Source organism: Eriocheir sinensis, chromosome 14 (assembly GCF_024679095.1).
Source record: "Eriocheir sinensis breed Jianghai 21 chromosome 14, ASM2467909v1, whole genome shotgun sequence".
Taxonomy (NCBI): Eukaryota; Metazoa; Arthropoda; class Malacostraca; order Decapoda; family Varunidae; genus Eriocheir; species Eriocheir sinensis.
Genome location: NC_066522.1, coordinates 8,208,614 through 8,227,526, shown reverse-complemented (window position 1 = coordinate 8,227,526; position 18,913 = coordinate 8,208,614). Strand labels below are relative to the sequence as shown.

The window sequence follows — 18,913 nt, the reverse complement described above, 5'->3', positions numbered from 1 at the left end:
GGTAAACCTGGATATTTGAGAAATTTACTACAGGATTTTCATTTGGACACCGCCATGTCAGTGAGACACAGTACAGAACAGTATAGACTCTATGAGCCCAGGGTCAACCTGGAACTGGGTTTCAGAGCATTTGAGAAGAGTGCCCCGCGGCTCTGTAATGAGTTACCCGGGGATGGTAAGAACAGCGACAGTCTGGCAATCTTCAAGAAAGCGCTGAAGACTCACTTTTTCACTAAATCCTACGACTTAACAAACATGAGGATTGAGGACAACTTTCGGTGCTAATATTACTGTTATAATGTTGGCGGCCCTGTGGAGCGCTGCTACGGCGGCGGACCGGGGCCTGAAACCCCATCAACAGTAAACGGTTGTTTTTGTCTTGTTTTTCCTTCTCTTCTGTTTTCGTTTTCCTTCTTTATATATAAATTTTTGTTTGTGTCAATCATTTTCTTGCTTTCCTTATTCCGTTTTTTGTTTTTTCGTTTCATTTTTATGTTGTCTTCATCCTTTTTTTTTTATCTTTAGCTCTCTTCTTTTTCGCATTTGTTTTCGCTTAACCTTGTTCGCAGTTATGTTATTTTCTTTCTCTCTTTTACTCTCCTTTTTTTGTTTTTCGCTCTTCTTTTAATTTGCCGTCATATATCATTCATTTTAGTTTGTCGTTTTTTCTTTCTCTTTTACTTTTTTTTTCGCTCTCCTTTTTAGTCGTCCTCCTCATCTATCATTAATTTTTGTTTCTTTCTTTATCATTTCTTTCTTTATTTCTTTCTCCCACACTTCCCATTTAAAACAATAACGTCGTTCATAAATTCGCATATACGTAAGCACACGCGTACGTACCTAACAAAAAAATTATGTTTTTTTATGTGTATGTATGTATGTATGTATGTCGTCAATCATGTTTAACCCGGTAGCAGCGAGGGGCCAAATTTGTGGCTTTACCATGTACCAGCGACTGGCCACATTTTTACCACGATATAAACCCCCCAAAAATAGATGATGCATAAACTGATCACAAATGCGTTGATGTATATTATGAAATGGTTTGCGTGAGTGGTGATTTTTTTTCATTTCTACTCGCTTAGAGGGGCCTTTAAGAAACATGATCCCCGCAGCTACCGGGTTAAGGCGACAAAAACTGTTTGACCTTTAAACGTCTGTGTGTGTGTGTGTGTGTGTGTGTGTGTGTGTGTGTGTGTGTGTGTGTGTGTGTGTGTGTGTGTGTGTGTGTGTGTTCGTGCGTCTTGGTCCACATGCGGGTCCTAATTAAAGGTCTTGCGTGCGTGTGAATATGTAATGAATTTGCTTGTGTGTATGAATATATATGTACGTATTAGAATGTATAGGTGAATAAGTATATGTATGAATAGGTGTATGTAGGTAGGTTGGTAGGTAGGTTTGAATTAGGTATACAGGTAATTAGGTAGGTAGATATAGAGATAGGCAGGTGAGTTGATAGGTCATAGATAGGTATTTTTTTATAGGTGGGTAAGAAGGTAGGAAGTATATTGGCACAGGTGGGTTAGTGGGCAGGTACAGGTGGGCAGGAAGTAAGGTAGGTAGATAGAAAGGTGGGTAAAAAGGAGGGTAAATAGGTAGATAGGTGTGTATGGTGTGTATTGCTGGCTGTAGATAGGTAGGTAGGCGAGAAGATAGGAAGTAGGGTAGGTAGAAAGGTGGGTAAAAAGGAGGATAAATAGGTAGATAGGTGTGTATGGTGTGTATTGCTGGCTGTAGATAGATAGGTAGGTAGGTAGGAAGGTAGGTAGGTAGTCTATGTATGTCTATTAATATCTGCAGAGGTGGCAATACACGGGTCGTAAATCAAAAGGGGATGTGGGAAGGGAGGAAAAAATTAGGAGACTATTTTAAAACCAGATGCATTTACGCGAGCCCTCCCTCTCCCTCTCTTTCTATTATTCCCCCTTTTCTCTCCTTCTCTCTCTCTCTCTCTCTCTCTCTCTCTCTCTCTCACCCCTCCTCCGTATCTCAACCCGACCAAGCATAAAATTACCTCCTCCCTCGCTTTCCTTCCCCCTCACCTCCTCCTCCTTCTTTTCTTTTTCTCCTTTTCGTTTATCTTTTTTCTCTCCTCTACCCTTTACTCTCTTCTCTTATCTCAAACCACTCTCTATTCTGCTCATTTCTCCCTTTCTCTTCACTTTCTTTCCTTCTTTTTCTCTCCCTACGCTATCCATTTCCTTTCCCTCCTCCTTTTCCTACTCTCTCTCTCTCTCTCTCTCTCTCTCTTCCATTGCCACTCTATCCTATTCATCTTCTTCCTCTCTCCTTCACTTTCATACCTTCGTTTTCCCTCCCACGCTTTCCATTTTCCTCCCCTCCTTCTCCTCCTCCTCCCCCTCATTCCTCCATCCTCCATTACTACACCCACGTCATCCTACACTACCTCGCCTTCCCCCTCCTCCTCCTCCTCCTGCACTCGCTTCCTCCAATTTCTTACCACGACGCACCTTCTCTCCCCCCCCGTTTCCGATAATTTTGTGGGTGAGGACCAACCTAGCCGGCTCAGGGGGTCAATATCAGGTGTTGGTGGTGGTGGTGGTGGTGCGATGGAAATTGAATGGTGTGGTGGAAGTGGTGGTGGTGGTGGTGGGTATGAATGGTAATGGGTGGGTAGTGGATGATAATGGTGAGTTTAGTGGTGATTGTGGTGGTGATGGTGGCTGTGTGATGTGCATGTAATGGTGTGAGGAAACCGTGAGGTGTGATTGAGTATGGGTGATGAGGGTGATGGTGGGTGATAGCGTAGTGGTGGTGGTGATGATGGTAGGTGGATGATGCGTGGGTGTGGAGAGTTGTGGTGCGTGCGTGATGGACAGCAGTGTTGGATGATGGTGGTGGTGAGGATGGTGGGGGAGGGAGGAAGAGGGGAAGAAGGGGGGCAGGGAGGGGGCTGTAAGTGCTGGGTAGGGGTAATTTAAGGGTTGGGTTCCTATTTTGGGGTGGATGGTGTTTTTATTGGTAGTAGTAGTAGTAGTAGTAGTAGTAGTAGTAGTGGTAATAGTAGTAGTAGTAGTAGTAGTGGGTAAATGGAGTTGGGTAGTGTATATATAATTCATTTTGGGTGGGAAGAAGATTAGGTTATGCATGTTCGTCAGTTATTCATATTCACACCTGCGATATACATACAGCTTCAAAAAATCTACACCTGCAATATATCTTTCTAGGTAGTCCCCAGGTACACATATATACACCCGTGAAGAAGTAAAAAAGAATATTGCTGAGAAAAGTCACGAATTTGCAGCGTCAGAAATTACGGGTCGTGGAATTAGGGACACAGGTGGGACGTAAATAATCAGTGCCAGAGTTTCTAGGACGTGCTGAAGTAGTATGGGAACTTAAGGAGGGAGAGAAGGGGAGGGGGGGAGTGAGAGGAGAAGGGGCGGTAGGAAGGAAGGGGGATGTGTAGAGAGAAGGGAAGGGGGCTGGGTAGGGAGAAAGGAAGGGTGTGTGTGGGTGGGAAGATGGGAAGGGGCGGGAAGAGGGAAGGGGGCTGGGTAGGGAGAAAGGAAGGGATTTGTGGGTGGGGGAGATGGGAAGGGGCGGGAGGAAGGGAAGGGGGGGAGGTAGAAGGCCTCGTACGACGTCTTGGCAACTTGAGAAGCCACACTAACGAGGTCGTAAGTGTGTTCGGTCGTTAATAAGAGCATTGGAGGATTATGTAAGGTGTTGGATTGGATTTTGAGCATGGTGTGAATTATTGTATAAGTGAAAGGGGTTCAAGAGGTTATTTCAGTAGGTTCGAGTTGTTTTAAGATGTTCAGGGGGTTTAGGAGGTTATTGCAAAAGTTTCAAGAGGTTCACGAGATTCACGAGCTCGCTTCAAGGTATTCGAGATTGTTTCAAGAGGTTCAAGAAATTATATAGATTCAAAGGTTGTTTCAGGAGGCATAATACGTTCAAGAAGTAATTTCCAACAGGTTTAAGAATTTGTTTAGGTAGTTCTGAAAGGTTCAATGCTTTTTCAAGAGAATTAAATGGTTCAAGAGTTTGTTTCAAGAGGTGCAGTCTGAGTCAAGAGGTTCGGTGTGAAAGGGATCCAGTCGTTTCAAGAGGTCTCAAGAGGCTGTTTCACGCACCTCCTCCATCCGGAGCACCTGGAACCCCTGCTCCTCACCTGCTTGTGTGCCCCAATGATCTTTAATCGCGAGCCTCGACGATTTTTTTTTTTTTAATCCGTCCCAAACTCGAGGTCTGAAGTTGTTCGAGGACGCGCTCAGGGACCAGACACGCCCGGCTCCTACCTGACTCCCTGCCTCCTTGCTTCCTGCCTCCCCTCCTTCATTCCTACTTTTTGTTTTGTTTTTTTTCCTTCCTTCCTCCCTTCACTCCTTCCTTGCTTTCTTCCCTCCCTCCCTCCTTCTCTCCCTCCCTCCCTCCCTCCCTCCTTCTTTCCTTCCCTCCCTCCCTTCTTCCTTCCTTTCTTCTCTCCCTCCCTCCCTCCCTCCCTTCTTTCCTTTCTTCTCTCCCTCCCTCCCTCCCTCCTTCCTTCCTTCCTTTTTTTGTTTTAGCCTTCTATCCTTCCTTCCTTCCTTTCCCTTCTTCCTTTTCTTTCTCTTCCTTCCTACCTTCCTTTTTGCCTTGCGTCCTTCCTTCTTTCCTTCTCTTCTTCCTTTCTCCATTCCTTTCTATTTTTTCCTTCCTTTCTTTATTTCGTTCATCCTTTTATGTTAACTTTCTTTCCTTCATACCTTCATTCTTTCTTCTATTTTTTTGGTTTCTTCTTTATTCCTCCTTTCCTTCCTTTCTTCCATCTTTCCTTCTTTCCTTTCTTCCTTCCTTTTTTCCATCCTTCCTTCCTTGCCTTACTCCCACTTCTTTTTTTTCATCCATCCTTCCTTCCTTCCATCTTTCCTTCGGTCCTTTCTTCCTTCCTTTCTTTCCATCCTTCCTTCCTTGCCTTACTCCCCCTCTTCTTTTTTTCCGCCCATTCTTCCTTCCTTGTCTCCCTCTCTTCCTCCCTCCCTCTCTCTCCTGCTGCTGCCTCTGTTGATAGGTTGGCAGGGCGGGATCAGGGGGCAGAAGCAGGACTGTTGGGAGCCAGAAAGGACGCCCTCCGCAGTGCACTAACTCAGGCTGTGCTTCGAGAGACGTGCAAACGGCGGCGTGTACAGCCCCAGAGAGGGACTATTGTGCTGTCTTGAAAGGGCGGAACGAGAGTTGGCTGAGGGCAGGATGTCAAGGTAAGAAGGGGGGGAGTGGGGGAAGGGGGGAGGGAGGGGTGGTTTTACAAGGCGGGAGGAGGAGGAAGAGGAGGAGGAGGCTGAGAGGTAAAGAGGATGTGTTGCCGAGATTATGAAGGGAAACAAAGACATGAGAAGGTAAAAGAAGTATGAGGGCATCACACACACACACACACACACACACACACACACACACACACACACACACACACACACACACACACACACACACACACACACACACACACACAGGCAGATAGATAGGCAAGCAGACACATACACAGACATACCTACGGACTGACAGACACAAAGAGACAGACAGACAAACAAAAATAACAGTCAAACAGGCAAATTATTCATGGGGGAGACTCGTAAGGATGAGTTATGCGTGCTTTGTGAACTGTAATAAAGTTTAATCGCGCAGTAATGGGTGAAAACATACAGCAGTAGCGGGGCATCGGATAATTGAATAATTGTTTGTATTCACTGGCGCGCTGTGCACATTCAGTATATCAAGGCAGGTGTAAATTTCGTTATATACACACGCAACAAATACACAAACATATACACCCGCATACAAACAAACAGACAGACAGATAGAAAGACAGACACAAACACACACACACACAGATTGACATATGCAGACAAAGACAGATACAAATAGATAGACAGACAAAGACAGAAAGAACAGAAGACAAACAGAGATAGACACAGACAGACAAACACAGACGGTCAGACAAAGACAGCAGACAGACACAGACAGACACAGACAGACACACAAACACACAGACAGACACACAGACACATAGACAGACACACAGACACATAGACAGACAGACAGACAGACAAACAGACACACGCACACGCACACACACACACACACACACACACACACACACACACACACACACACACACACACACACACACACACACACACACACACACACACACACGTGCCCTTGATGGCCTCATTTGTAGTGTTTGCCGATGGAATTAAAAGCTTTCACCTAAATGGAAAATATTGAGTGTGGAGTTCACCCAAAAGTTCAGACGAAGAGGAAAAGGCAAAGAGTGGAGAGTACGAGATCATAGAAATTGGTGACGGAAGGAAAAGGAGAACAGGTCAGTGGAAGAGTGGAAGGGGTAGAGAAGTGATAGATAGAGTGACGAAGCAGTAACGGAAATAAAGTTTAGAGTGGAAGCACGAAGGAAAGGAAGTAAAAAAGCGAAGAAATGGGAGACCAAAGATAAAAAAGTTAATAAAAAGAAAAGGAGAAAATGTCATGAGAGGATTGGAGTTGAAGTGATTGATAGTGACGAAACAGTAGAGGAAATAAAGTCAGTGAAAGTGAGACATGTGGAATTTTTTTTTATACAGCACAGAGAGCAACTCAAGGGCAACAAAAAGAAGATGTAAAAAAACAAAAAACGCTAACTGTTGCTCTCATATAGTGATAAGTAAAGAGTGGCCAAAAGAGAGGTCAATTTCGGATGGAGAGGTGTCTTGATACACTCTTCTTGTGAGTTCAGGTCATAGGCAGGAGGAGATACAGACGAAGGAAGACTGCTCCAGAGTTTACCAATGAAGGGGATGAAATAATGGAGATGCTGGTTAACTCCTGCCTAAGGGGTTTGGACAATATAGGGATGAGCGGGGCCGCAGAAGTGGAGGAGGCATGGAAGTAAGGAAGAAAGGAAGTAAAGAAGCGAAGAAGTGAGGCCGTAGGTAAAAAAAAAAATAGTTAATGAAAAAAAGAAAAGGAGAAAGTGTCAGTGGAGAAAGGGAAGAAGCGACAGATGGGGTGACGAACTGGTAGCAAAAATAATTAAAGTAAAAGCAAGAAGGAAAGAAAACAAAAAAAACCGATGAAATGAACCCCGAGATTAAAATAAGTTAATGGAAAGAAAAGTAGGAAAAATCAGTGAAGGAAGAAAAGAATTAGTAATGAAAACAATTGAAATATAACAACATCCCGAATTTAAAAGGAAAAGAAGGAAAGAAGAGATGAAATGAGGCCGTGATAGATGACTGAAGGGGTGAAACATAAGAAGAGAAGAACGTAGTAAGAGCGAACACCTGGAGAGGGAAGGGAGAAGAGAAATTGAAAAGGGGACGAGGAAAAAGACGCAGGCAAAACTTAGGAAACGAGGAAGGAAACGACGAGGCAGGACGTGGGAAGGGAGGGAAAAGGGGAGGAAAGGAGTGAGAAATAGAAGAAAAAAAAGAACCTAGAGAGAGAGAGAGAGAGAGAGAGAGTCGGAATAGGAGGTAGGAACGAAGTTAGAAAAATATATATAAAAATGTAAAAGAAATACGAAAAAGAAAGAGAATAAAAATCAAGCCTTGATTGAGAGAGAGAGAGAGAGAGAGAGAGAGAGAGAGAGAGAGAGAGGAAAAGAGTGAAGAAAAGATGAAAGCCAACGAAACAGAGAGAGAGGGAAAGATGTAATAAAAATGAATATGATTGGAGAAAATAATAAAGGAAAACAAAAGTAAAACAAAAACAAAAAGTGTGAATCTGAAGGAAAGGGAAGTAACAGAAGGAAGGAAACGAAGGCGGAGGAAGGAATGGAAAGAGAATATGAACGAAGCATGTGAAGCGAAGGGAAGGCATAGTGAATAAGAGTAATCAAGGAAAGAAAGAAAGATAGAGAAAAACAGTGCATAGAAGGAAGGAGGGTGGAGAGAGAGAGAGAGAGAGAGAGAGAGAGAGAGAGAGAGACGGAGAACGGAAGGGAGAAATGGAAAAGAGAAACAAATATGAAATAGATAAATAAGAAAGAGAACCGAAGGAGAAAAAGTGATGAAAGTAAAGAGAAAAAGAGGAAAGGAAAAGTAAGAGAAGTAAAGAGATAAAATGGACGGGAAACGAAGATAAAAAGGGTGAAGGTGAAAGAAAAGAAAAATAGGAAAGCAAAACAAATGAAAAAGGGGAAAAGAGAAGGAATAATATAATGAAAAAAGGAAAGGAGGGAAAATGGGAAATAAGGAGATAGGGGAGGAAGAGATAATGAGATAATGGAAGGGAGGAATATTGGGAGGGAAAGGGAGGGAGGAAGGCCGAGAGAGAGAAGGTGTTAGGGAAGAGAGGAGAGTGAAGAAAGAGAATAGGAAGAAATTGAGGAAAAATGACTGAAAAGAAGAATATTGGACAAAAAGAGGGAGAGGGAGAAGGGGAGGAAATATATATAAAAAAAGATAGAAAGGGAAGGAAGAAAAGGAACAGAGAAAGAAGGGAGGAAAGCATAGGGAGAAAGGGAGGAAGACATAAAACGGAGAGAGGGACAGAGAAAAAGGGAAAGAAGAAAACAGGTAAATAGGAAAAAAAGACGAAGGAGGGATAAAAGGAAAGAAAAAAAGAAGCAGAGGAAGAGGGAGGGAGAAAAGGGGAGAGAGAAAGGATAAGAAAAAAAAACTGAGAAAGGAGGAAAGGGGGGAGGAAAAGAATGGATGAGCGAGGGAGAAATATTAAAAGAAAGAGGGGAAGAGAAGGAAAAAGAGGAAGAGGAAGGAAATAAAGCAGACAGAAAGGAAAGGAAGAAAGGGGAAGGAGGAAAACAGCTAGAGAAAGGAGAGACAAAGGGAGAATGGAAAAAGGAGTAGAGAAAGAGAATAAGGAAGGCAGAGAAAAAAAAGGGGGTGAGAGAGGACCGCACTACACTGAATATATGTAAAAAAAAAAGTAAATATATATAATTAATAAAAAAAGAATTAATAAACAATAAATGACAGAACGATGAAGGCAAGGCGTAGGCGTGTCACGGGGCCAAGACAGCACAGATTAAGGTCAGGCGGAGGTCAGGTCATGCCAGGTCACGCCATGCACACATAACCTCACGACCATAACGCACATTAGCTCCAGGGACCGCAAGTTAATGTTATGTCCCTCCTCCTCCTCCTCCTCCTCCTCCTCCTCCTCTGTGTTCCCTCTCCACCCCTGTTACCTCCTTTCTTCTTTCTTCTTTTCCTTTCTTTTCTTCTTTTTTTTCTTCTTGGCTCGCTTTTCTTCTCTTTTCCACCTCGTACTTTTTTTCTTCTTTTTCCTCCTTTTCCTTTTTCATCCCTACCTCCTTCTTTCTTCTTTAGTCTTCTCCTCTTTTCTCTTTTATTATCCTCCTCCTCCTCCTCCTACTACTCGTTTTTCTCCTTTCTTCTTCCTAGCCTTCTTTACCACCCTTTCTTCTTTCCCCTTTCTTCTCCTTTTCTTCGTCTTTTTTCTTCCTCCTTTCTCCTTCTTCTCCTTTTGCATCTTTTTACTAACTTTTTTCTTTCTTTATCGTCTCTCCTTTCTCCTTTCTCTTTTCTCTCCTCTTCCTCTCGTTTTCATTCTTTCTTCTTACCGTTCTACTCCACCAATATCTCCTTTCTTCATTATTTCTCCTTTTTTCTTCTTTTTCTTCTTTCATACCTCCTCCTCCTCCTCCTCTCGTTTTCTCCTTTCCTCTTCTTATCTTCCTTCTCCATCCTCTACTTCTTCTTTTTTCTTTTCTTTCTCCCCGTCTCCAACCTGTACCTCCTTTTTTCTTCTTTCCTCTCCTTCTCCTCTTTTTTTTCTTCTTTCTTCTACCCCTCTTCTCGTTTCTCCTCTTCTTTTTATCCTTTTCCACTATCTACTTTCTTTCCTCTTTCTCATTTCTTCATCTCCTCTCTTTTTCCTTCTTTCTCATTTCTTCTTTGCTTCATCTGCACTCCCTACTTCTTCTTCTTCTTTTTCCTTTCTTCCTCTCCACCCCTACTTCCTTTCTTTTTTCCTCTCCTTTCTCCCCCTTTTCCTTCATCTCTCCCTCTCGGTTTTCTCTTTTCTTCTTCTTGTTCTCTTTTCCGTCCTCTACTTCCTTTCTTCTTTCTCCTTTAATATTTTTCTTCTACAACTTCCTACCTCTGTTCTTTATTCTTCTCCTCCTCCTCCTCCTCTTTTCTGACTTCAACTTTATATTTTCTTTTTATTTTTCTCTTCCTCGCCGTTCCTCCTTTCATTTTTTCTCCTTCATTTTCTCCTCCTTTCTCTTTTCTTCTTTTTCATTTATTCTTCTCTTCCTACGTCATTTCTCTTTTCTCCATTCTCATTAATTTTTCACTTTTTATCGTATTTCTTATTTCTCCTTTCCAGTTCTTCTCTTCCTCCTGTAATTTTCTCCTTTCTCCTTATTTCTTTTTTTATCTCTTCCTCGACCTGTACCTCCTCCCTTTCTTTACCTCCTCTTCCTTTTCTTTCCTCCTTTGATTTCTTTCTCGTTTCTCCTCTTCCTTTCCTTTCTTCCTTTTCCTTCTGTATCGTTTCTCGTCCTCCTCCTCCTCCTCTTCCTCTTCCTTGTCCTCCTCCTCCTCTTCCTCTTCCTCTTCCTTGTCCTCATCCTCCTCCTCCTCCTCTTCCCCTTTGCTGTCCTTCATCTTCCACCTTTGATTAGATAGGTAGTGTAGCTTGTCACCAACAGCCTCGTAAGGACGCTGTTGTTTGTTCTTCCTTTGTGTTCCTTTGTTCCTTTGTGTTCTCCTCCTCCTCCTCCTCCTCCTCCTCCTCCTTCACAACAACAAGGTGCTTTAATCTGTTATGCAGGTAAGAGGAGTTTGTGGAGAAAAGATTAGTGAGCGGCCAGGTGTGGGGGAAGCAGAGGGGATTCGTCTTGCCTGATCGTACGTGCTTCCGTGTTTCCATGTATCTGCCTACCGCAACACCACCTCCCCCCCCCTCACCCTTCCCCCCCTTGTCTCTGTTATCTCTCTCTCTCTCTCTCTCTCTCTCTCTCTCTCTCTCTCTCTCTCTCTCTCTCTCTCTCTCTCTCTCTCTCTCTCTCTCTCTCTCTCTCTCTCTCAGTGATTGGATATCTTATTGAATATAGATTAACGTTGTTTATGTGTTTCCTTTCACCGGTTTTTTTTTATTCTTCTTTTGCCAATATTCCCTCCATCATGTTTTTATTTATGGTGTGTGTGTGTGTGTGTGTGTGTGTGTGTGTGTGTGTGTGTGTGTGTGTGTGTGTGTGTGTGTGTGTCGTTTTTTCTACGTTCTTCATCCTGGTAAGAGCTGTTTGTTTTTGTTTATTTTTTCCTGTTTGTTTTTATGTATGTTTTTTGGGTCAGGTCTTTTCATGTTTTCACCTCCACATTTTCCTTCCACCTTTTTTTTTTCCCTTTTTTCATCCACTCCTTATTTTTGTTTTTTCATTCACTTTTTTTTTAGTTTCCCTTTCACCCACATCCCCCCTTAACTTACCACCCCCCGTTTTCTTTATCTTTCTGTAGCACTCTTTCCTCCTCCTCCTCCTCCTCCTCCTCCTCCTCCTCCTCCTCCTCCTCCTCCTCCTCCTCCTCCTCCTCCTCCTCCTCCTCCTCTTCTTCCTCCTCCTCCTCCTCCTCCTCGAGATTTCCCTTCTGTGTTCATAGCTCTTTCTTAATCTCCTAATTTTTTTCATACTATTTTTTTCTTTCTCTTTCCCTCTCTCTCCCTCTCTCCTCCTCCTCTTCTTTTTTCCCTTTCCATTTTCCGCCCGCCTCATTCCCATTCTTTCTTGTCTCATTAATTCCAGCAGTCTTTGCAATTACCTGCCACTTACGGAGGGCTAGTCTCTCTCTCTCTCTCTCTCTCTCTCTCTCTCTCTCTCTCTCTCTCTCTCTCTCTCTCTCTCTCTCTCTCTCTCTCTCTCTCTCTCTCTACTCTTTTTTTTCTTGTTTTTATTTTCCCCTTAAAGTTTTCTCATTTTATGCCTCCTCCCCTTCCTCCTCTTCTTTCTCCATTTCCTCCTCCTCCTCCTCCTCCTCTTCTTCCTCCTCCGGCTCCTCTTCCTCCTTCTCCTCCTCTCCTCTTGTTGTTGTTGTTGCTCGTAGTGGTGGTGGTGTTGGTGGTGTTCTTCTTCTTCTTTTTTTTTCTTTTTTTTTTCTTCTTCTTCTTCCTCTTCTTCTTCTTCTTCTTCTTCTTCTTCTTCTTTTCCCTTTTTCTTTTTCTTTTTCTTCTTTTTCTTCTTCTTCTTTTTCTTTTTCTTCTTCTTCTTCCCTCGTCTTCTTCCCTCGTCTTCCTTCAGCTTCTCGTGACGTTCCTTCTCTTTCCCTTCATTACCATCTGTACCATTTTCCTCCTCCTCCTCCTCCTCCTCCTCCTCCTCCTCCTCCTGTTCCTCCTTTTCTCCTCCTCCTCCTTCTATTCCTCCTTGACTACATATCTTCGTCTTTACTTTCCCTTCGAAGTTTTCTCGTATTTTGTCCCTATTCCTCCTCCTCCTCCTCCTCCTCCTCTTCCTCCTCCTCCCCCCCTCCTCCTCCTCCTCCTCCTCCCCGCGGTCACAATACTCCTGAGTGCCGCCGTGGAGCTAAGTTTAGGCGCCCCTCCGAGTCGCTCACCGTCAAACCTGAGCTGACTGGCCGGAGGGCGCGTGTGTGTGGAAGGGACTGAAGGTTGGAGAGGCTTGCAGCGGGAGGGCGTCTTGAGTTATCTCCGGCCTTTCCTCCTCCTCCTCCTCCTCCTCCTCCTCCTCCTCCTCCTCCTTCTCCTCCTCCTCCTTTAGCGTCATGTCCTAGTTGTGCTTTCTCCTCCTTCCTTCACTCCTTTGCCGTCTATTTTCCTTCTTCTTTTACTTTATCCTTCTCTCTTTTTCCTTCCCTCCTCCTCCTCCGCCTCCTCTCCATCAGTGTCTTGTCCCTCCTGTGCTTCCTCCTCCTTCTCTTACTTCCTTGTCGTTCACTTTCCTTTATCTACTTTATCCTTCTGCCTTCCCTTTTCTTTTTTTCTCTCCCTCTCTCTCTTTGATGTTTCTACTCCTAACACCTTTCCCTTTTGTCCCAGTTCTTGCCTCTCTGTTTCTCCCGCCCACCGATCCTCTCTCCCTCTCCGTCCACTTTCCTGCCTCTAGTTTATCCTTTTGCCTTCCCTTCCCGCTCTCTATCTCTTTCATTCTATCTGACTTTCCTAATCCTTCGTTCCTTTCTCTGGTTCTCCTTGCTTCTTCCTCCTTCCTAGCCGGTTCATTAGCTCTTCTTTCCTCTTCCTCTTTCTTTTATCCCCAACCTTCCTGTGCCTTCTCCTTTCTCTTTTTTCTCTTTCCTAAATCCCTATCTGCTTCCTCTCTCCTCTCAAACTATCAGCTCTTCCTTCCTCTTCCTCTGTCTTTTATCCCCAACCTTCGTGTGCCTTCTCCTTTCTCTTTTTTCTCTTTCCTAAATCCCTATCTGCTTCCTCTCTCCTCTGTTTATTTTCTCAAACCATCCTCTGCCTTTCCTTTTCTCTGTTATCCTTCTCAAATCTTCTTCTGCCTCCCTTTCTTTTACATCTCTTTAAACCGTCTCCTCCTCTGATCTCCCTTTCCTCCATTTCTCTTCCTACGTTCTCCTCAGCCTCAGTTTGTTGTCCCTGGTTCTATTTCTCCTCCCCCTTCATTTGGCCCATTTCCTCTTCCTCTCCTGTTTCCTCTCCCCTCCTCTTACTCCTCCCTCATCTCATTTCCTCTTCCTCCCATTCATTCTCTGTCGCCCTTCCCTCTTTTATCTCACTTAAAACCTCTCCTCTGCCTCCTCGTTTTTCTTTATCTTTCACCTTTATTCTGATTTTTCCCTTTCCCCTTCTTCTTGTTCCTTACGCCCCCATTGCTTGGCTTCTCTCACCCCTTCCCCGTCTTCCCCTTCGTCTTCCACTTCTTCGGCTTCTTCTGTCACCCCTTCCTCTCTCTCATCTTCCACCCCTTCCTCGTCTTCTTGTCCCTTTCATTCCCTTTTATTGGCTTCTCTCACCCCTTCCTCGTCTTCCCCTTCGTCTTCCACTTCTTCGGCTTCTTCTGTCACCCCTTCCTCTCTCTCATCTTCCACCCCTTCCTCGTCTTCTTGTTCCTTACGCCCCCATTTCTTGGCTTCTCTCACCCCTTCTTCGTCTTCCCCTTCGTCTTCCACTTCTTCGGCTTCTTCTGTCACCCCTTCCTCTCTCTCATCTTCCACCCCTTCCTCGTCTTCCCCTTCGTCTTCCACTTCTTCGGCTTCTTCTGTCACCCCTTCCTCTCTCTCATCTTCCACCCCTTCCTCGTCTTCCCCTTCGTCTTCCACTTCTTCGGCTTCTTCTGTTACCCCTTCCTCTCTCTCATCTTCCACCCCTTCCTCGTCTTCTTGTCCCTTTCGCTCCCTTTTATTGGCTTCTCTCACCCCTTCTTCGTCTTCGTCTTCCACTTCTTCGGCTTCTTCTGTCACCTTCCCTTCCCTCATCTTCCACCCCTTCCTCCTTTTCTTGTCCCTTGCACCCCCTTTTATTGGTTTCTTTTCTCACCCCTTCTTCGTCTTCTTCCTCTTCCCTTCTTCGGTTTCTTCTCTCACCCTTTCCTCGCCTTTGTCTTCCACCCCTTCCTCTTCCTCTTGTCCCTTTCGCTCCCCTTTCTTTCATCCATTCCTCGCCTTCGTCATCCTCTTTCATCCCTTTCTTGGCTTCTCTCATCCTTCTCCCCTTCGTCATCCACCTCTTCCTCAGCTTCGTCCTCCTGCCTTCTACCTCGCCCGCATCTACCTCACCCAAGTCCTCGCTCTTGTATGTGTCGCGGCCAGCTGCCCCCCGCCCCCACCTCCATTCGTCCACACCTCCCACCTCTGCTAAGGCTTAGGGAGATTTGGGCCGCGTCAGGGGATGGAGGCTTCATGCTGGGTGGCGGGGCGAGAGAGGAGGAGGAGGAGGAGGAGTAGGAAGGATTAGATTCAGTCGAGGTTCAGTAATCTTGACGGAATATCACGAGACTGACGGGAAGGATACGACGTGATTGAGCGAGGGAGTGTAGTGTGTGTGTGTGTGTGTGTGTGTGTGTGTGTGTGTGTGTGTGTGGTAACAGTGACGTTGTGATTAGCGCCTGATTTATTAAACGTCATATTAGTCTTCATCAACTTTAATGTGACTGAGTTGTCCTTTTGTAACCCGTTTTTCAAGGCGTATTTTGTTTGTTATGTTGATTTTATATAGGGTATCAGGACACCTCTCCTCCCGAAATTGACATCTCTTTCGCCCACCTCTTTTGATTCTTTTTTGTAGGAGCAGCGAGTAGCGGGCTTTTTTTTTTATTATTGTTTCCCTTTTCTGTGCCCCTGAACTGTCTCCTTTGTTGTAAAAAAAATATATAGCACTTTTTACGACTGAGATTGTAATATGTCGACTCAACTGTGAAAACCCAACACTTCTGGCCATCTCCGTCCCAAAATTCTACCAGGAACTCACACTCATCTTATAACACTCACTAGCCTGGATGCACAACCCTTAACAACTCAGTATCAGAAACACACACTTCTTCTACCTCTCCCATGCTCAATAAAACTATAAAAAAGCCATTGACCACACCATGCACATCAAAACCCTTTTAATACACCCTTCCTCTTCCTCTCACACAACCCTTAACAACTCAGTACCAGAAACACACACTTCTTCTACCTCTCCCATGCTCAATAAAACTATAAAAAAAGCCATTGACTTCACCATGCACATCACAACCCTTTAATACACCCTTCCTCTTCCTCTCACACAACCCTTAACAACTCAGTACCAGAAACACACACTTCTTCTCCCTCTCCCATGCCCATTATAACTATAAAAAAGAGCTATTAACCACGCCATGCACTCCACAACCCTTTAATAAACCCTTCCTCTTCCTCTCAGACACTCAGTAAACCCATAACAAAAGAGCCTGGAACCATAATACCTTCTCACACTCCTAAGCCTCAAGGTATCGCCCCTGCTTCTATTTTTCCTTCCCCTCCTCACTTGACCCATTTTCCCTTACTTTCTCTCTTTCCTCTCTAATCTTACCCCTCCCTCGTCTCTTTGTCCCCTTCTTCCTTTCATCTTCTGCCGCTTTTCCCTCTTTAGCCTCAATTCCAACCCTCTGCTTCCTCGTTCTTATTGTTCTCCCACCTCTATCTCTGCTGCGCCACCTCTCAACGCACCCTTCATATACCTCTCAGAAGCTCAATTAAGTTAAAGAGCCTGGCACACTGTCCTCCTTGCCGCAACACACTCTGAGGCAGGAGCACACTCACCCGTCGTAGGAGGCCGAGAGGTAGAGGGCGTAGGAGTTGGTGGCCGCGTGGTTCTTGACGCAGACGGTGACCTCCGGCAGGCGTGTCTTGAGGCGCGTCAGGAGCCAGTGCAGCGTCGCCTCCCTCGTGCCCGCCGCCAGCACTACCACCACCTCGCAGTCCTGAAGAAGAGCGTGCGATTAGGTTTTGGGTGCGTGAGTTCGTCTACGAGTGTGTGTTTGGTGTATGGGTGTGTTTGGTACATGAGTGATTGTTTGGTCTGTGAGTGTGTGTTTGGTCTGTGAGGGTGTGTTTGGTGTGTGGGTGTGTTTTGTGCATGAGTGATTGTTTGGTTTGTGTTTGTTTGTGTCAGTTTGGTCTGTGAGTGTGTGTTTGGTTTGTGGGGGGGTGTTTGGTCTGTGGGGGTGTATATAGTCTGTGGGTGATTTTGTGTCAGTTTGGTCTGTGAGTGTGTGTTTGGTCTGTGAGTGTGTGTTTGGTCTGTGGGGGTGTGTTTGGTGTATGGGTGTGTTTGGTACATGAGTGATTGTTTGGTCTGTGAGTGTGTGTTTGGTCTGTGGGGGTGTATATAGTCTGTGGGTGATTATTGGTCTATGGGTATTAGGTATTAAGTTTCGGGTGTCTGTGGGGGTGCATGTATGGGTACGAGATAGGGAGGGTGTCAGGGAGGAGGAGTGAGAGGGGAGGGAAGTTGGTAGGGGCGAGGGTGACATAGTTCAGAAAGAAGGCAGACAGGTAGGTAGGAAGGAGTATTCAAGAGTATTCAAGAGTATACGATATACCAGTTTAATAATATGGTGTAACACTTGTACACGCAACGCCACCCTTCCTTCCCTCCTTGGATTAATATAACCTTTTCTTGCCCATGTCTGTCGTGTTTGTACTCCTCAAGTGACTGCTAAATCTCTTCCGTTCATTTAGTACTCTGTGAACCAATCCTTGCTGTGTTTTTATTAAATGAGAATGTATTCAGTTTGTGCTACGATTCATGTCCTGCTTTATAACGACAGGAATAGTTTTAATATTACTGTTTTTTTTTACTAAACTGTTTCATTCACTGATAAACTTCAATGAGGTTTCTCAGCAGATAGTCGGAAGTGTTACAATTTCACAGTTAAGTCGACATGTTACAATCTGTCATAAAAAGGCGATATGAAAAATAATCTCCACTTCCCCTTCAATAAAATGCAGATTCAGATCACTCCTTGCCGGTGTTTTTGTTAAAATATACTCAGATTTTTTTTTGTATTCCACTTTTTTTATATACTTCAGGGTGAAATACATATGACTTGTATATTATTACTATTATTATCATCATCATCATCATCATCATCATCATCATCATCGTCGTCGTCGTCGTCGTCGTCGTTGTCATTGTCATTGTCATTGTCATTGTCATCGTCATTATTGTTGTTGTGCTAGAATTTCACAGTTAATTAAGTCGACATATTTCTCTCAGTCGTAAAAAGTGATAACAAAATATCCGCTTCCCGTTTCGAGAGCATGCAGGTGCAGTCGTTTAAGTTGAATTCACGAAGGACAAGTTTCATACGCCATGATTCATGTTTGGCGTTATTCTGTTAACGTTCGATATTTTTAAAGGAAACTGAAACTGCGCGGCATTATCGAGATGAGATCTTGCCGATGTTAAGTAAAGCAGCGTGTGAGCAATTGCTTGGCTTTAGTATCATTATCCGCTGATTGAGTGCAGCATTTTATCTCTATACTGCTTGCGTTTGTGTTTCTTTTCTGTATTCCAAATTTTGATAACTTTATTATTATTATTATTATTATTATTATTATTATTATTATTATTATTATTATTATTATTATTATTATTATTATTATTATTATTATTATTATTATTATTATTATTATTATTATTATTATTATTATTATTATTATTTTTATTTTTATTTTTATCATTATTGTTTTTGTTTATTTATTTGTTTTTACTGACGTCTCTAGAAAAAGAACCTTCTCCCTCATCAGCACAGTTCCCACAATAAACACACTAATTCCGTGGACGTGTCTCTTCTCACACATCTCTCTCATTTATCTCCCTTTCCCTTTCACCTTACTCTCCTACCAGTTATATATTTTAATTATTTTCACCATTTTTATCTATTCATCTCTACTCAACCTCTCTCTTTTTCTTATTATCGCAGTTTCTCCTATCCTCTCCATTCATTAATAATATCACACTGTCCCTTATCTATCTACCACCTATAAATTATGACATTAATAAACGGCAGACAGCTATTCTGCATATTTACCATCCCTTTCCATTCACCTTCGTTTCCCATCTCTCTACTTCGCTATTATCGCAGTTTTATTTCCCTCCCTCCTTTATCACCTCATTTGTCACCCTTGTTCCTTTCTTACACTTTAACCAGTGACAGGCAGGGACGCAAGGGAAAAAGACAAGACAGAGAGGGAAGTCTGCTGGAGTTTCGATGTGGGACTGTGGGAGGAAGGATGACAGACAGGGAGGGAGGGAGGGAGACTGTCAGGAAGGAAGGGAGGGAGGGAAGGAGAAATTATGAAGGGAAGGAGACTGGAAACATGAAGTGGAGGAGGCAGGCTGGCATTAAGAGAAGGAGACAGGGGAATATGGAGAGGAAGAGGAGGGAAGAGGATGAGAAAGGAAGAGAAGGGAGGAAGAGAAACAGGAAGAGGGTAAACAGGAATAGACAGACATGAAGGAAGGAAACAGGAAG

At 43.9% G+C, this 18,913-nt stretch overlaps 1 protein-coding gene and 1 long non-coding RNA gene across 4 annotated transcripts in view; one reads left to right on the top strand and one right to left on the bottom strand.

Moving 5' to 3' along the window:
- The window catches only part of LOC126998404 (anoctamin-8-like), a 157,807-nt gene that overhangs the window by 39,489 nt on the left and 99,405 nt on the right, over window positions 1-18,913 (bottom strand). For all 3 annotated transcript variants that reach the window (XM_050860039.1, XM_050860041.1, XM_050860040.1), the window contains exon 3: window positions 16,194-16,354. In XM_050860039.1, coding sequence (XP_050715996.1) covers window positions 16,194-16,354 — 161 coding nt within the window. The remainder of the gene's footprint in view (window positions 1-16,193; window positions 16,355-18,913) is intronic.
- The window catches only part of LOC126998411 (uncharacterized), a 109,164-nt gene that overhangs the window by 17,901 nt on the left and 72,350 nt on the right, over window positions 1-18,913 (top strand). The window lies entirely within an intron of this gene.